Raw genomic sequence first — 340 nt, 5'->3', positions numbered from 1 at the left:
ACATCCTGCTCACCGTCACACCTGTGGTCCTCATGGTGCTCATCTCCTGCCTCGCCGTCTTCGTCTTCTTCTACAACAAGAAGAGGTAGAGACCCCCCCCTGCACACCCAGGGCTGGGAAAGGGTCGTGGGGAGGTGCCCCCCTCACCCCCCATCCTCTGAGTGATGCCCACCCCTCACAGGAGCAATGACGGGTACCCCAGCGGGACGCTGTACGCCTCCGTCAACCCTGAGTACTTCAGTGCCTCGGACAGTACGTAGGGATGGGCAGGGGTGTCCTCGTGGGGTCTGCTGGCCCCTTCCCTTGCTGGGGCCATGCTGGTGGGATTGGGGATGGAGAT

General features: G+C 62.6%; 1 protein-coding gene across 1 annotated transcript in view; it reads left to right on the top strand.

Annotated features, from left to right (window-relative positions):
* The window catches only part of LOC104133006 (insulin receptor-related protein), a gene marked incomplete at its 3' end in the record, with an annotated part of 21,161 nt that overhangs the window by 18,411 nt on the left and 2,410 nt on the right, over positions 1-340 (top strand). The window contains exons 15-16 of the mRNA XM_035901745.1: positions 1-85; positions 182-252. Coding sequence (XP_035757638.1) covers positions 1-85; positions 182-252 — 156 coding nt within the window. The remainder of the gene's footprint in view (positions 86-181; positions 253-340) is intronic.

Source organism: Egretta garzetta, unplaced genomic scaffold, assembly GCF_000687185.1.
Source record: "Egretta garzetta isolate BGI_Z169 unplaced genomic scaffold, ASM68718v1 scaffold839, whole genome shotgun sequence".
NCBI classification, from domain to species: Eukaryota; Metazoa; Chordata; class Aves; order Pelecaniformes; family Ardeidae; genus Egretta; species Egretta garzetta.
Note: the sequence above shows the minus strand (reverse complement) of the source record. Positions and strands in the feature narration are given on the sequence as shown.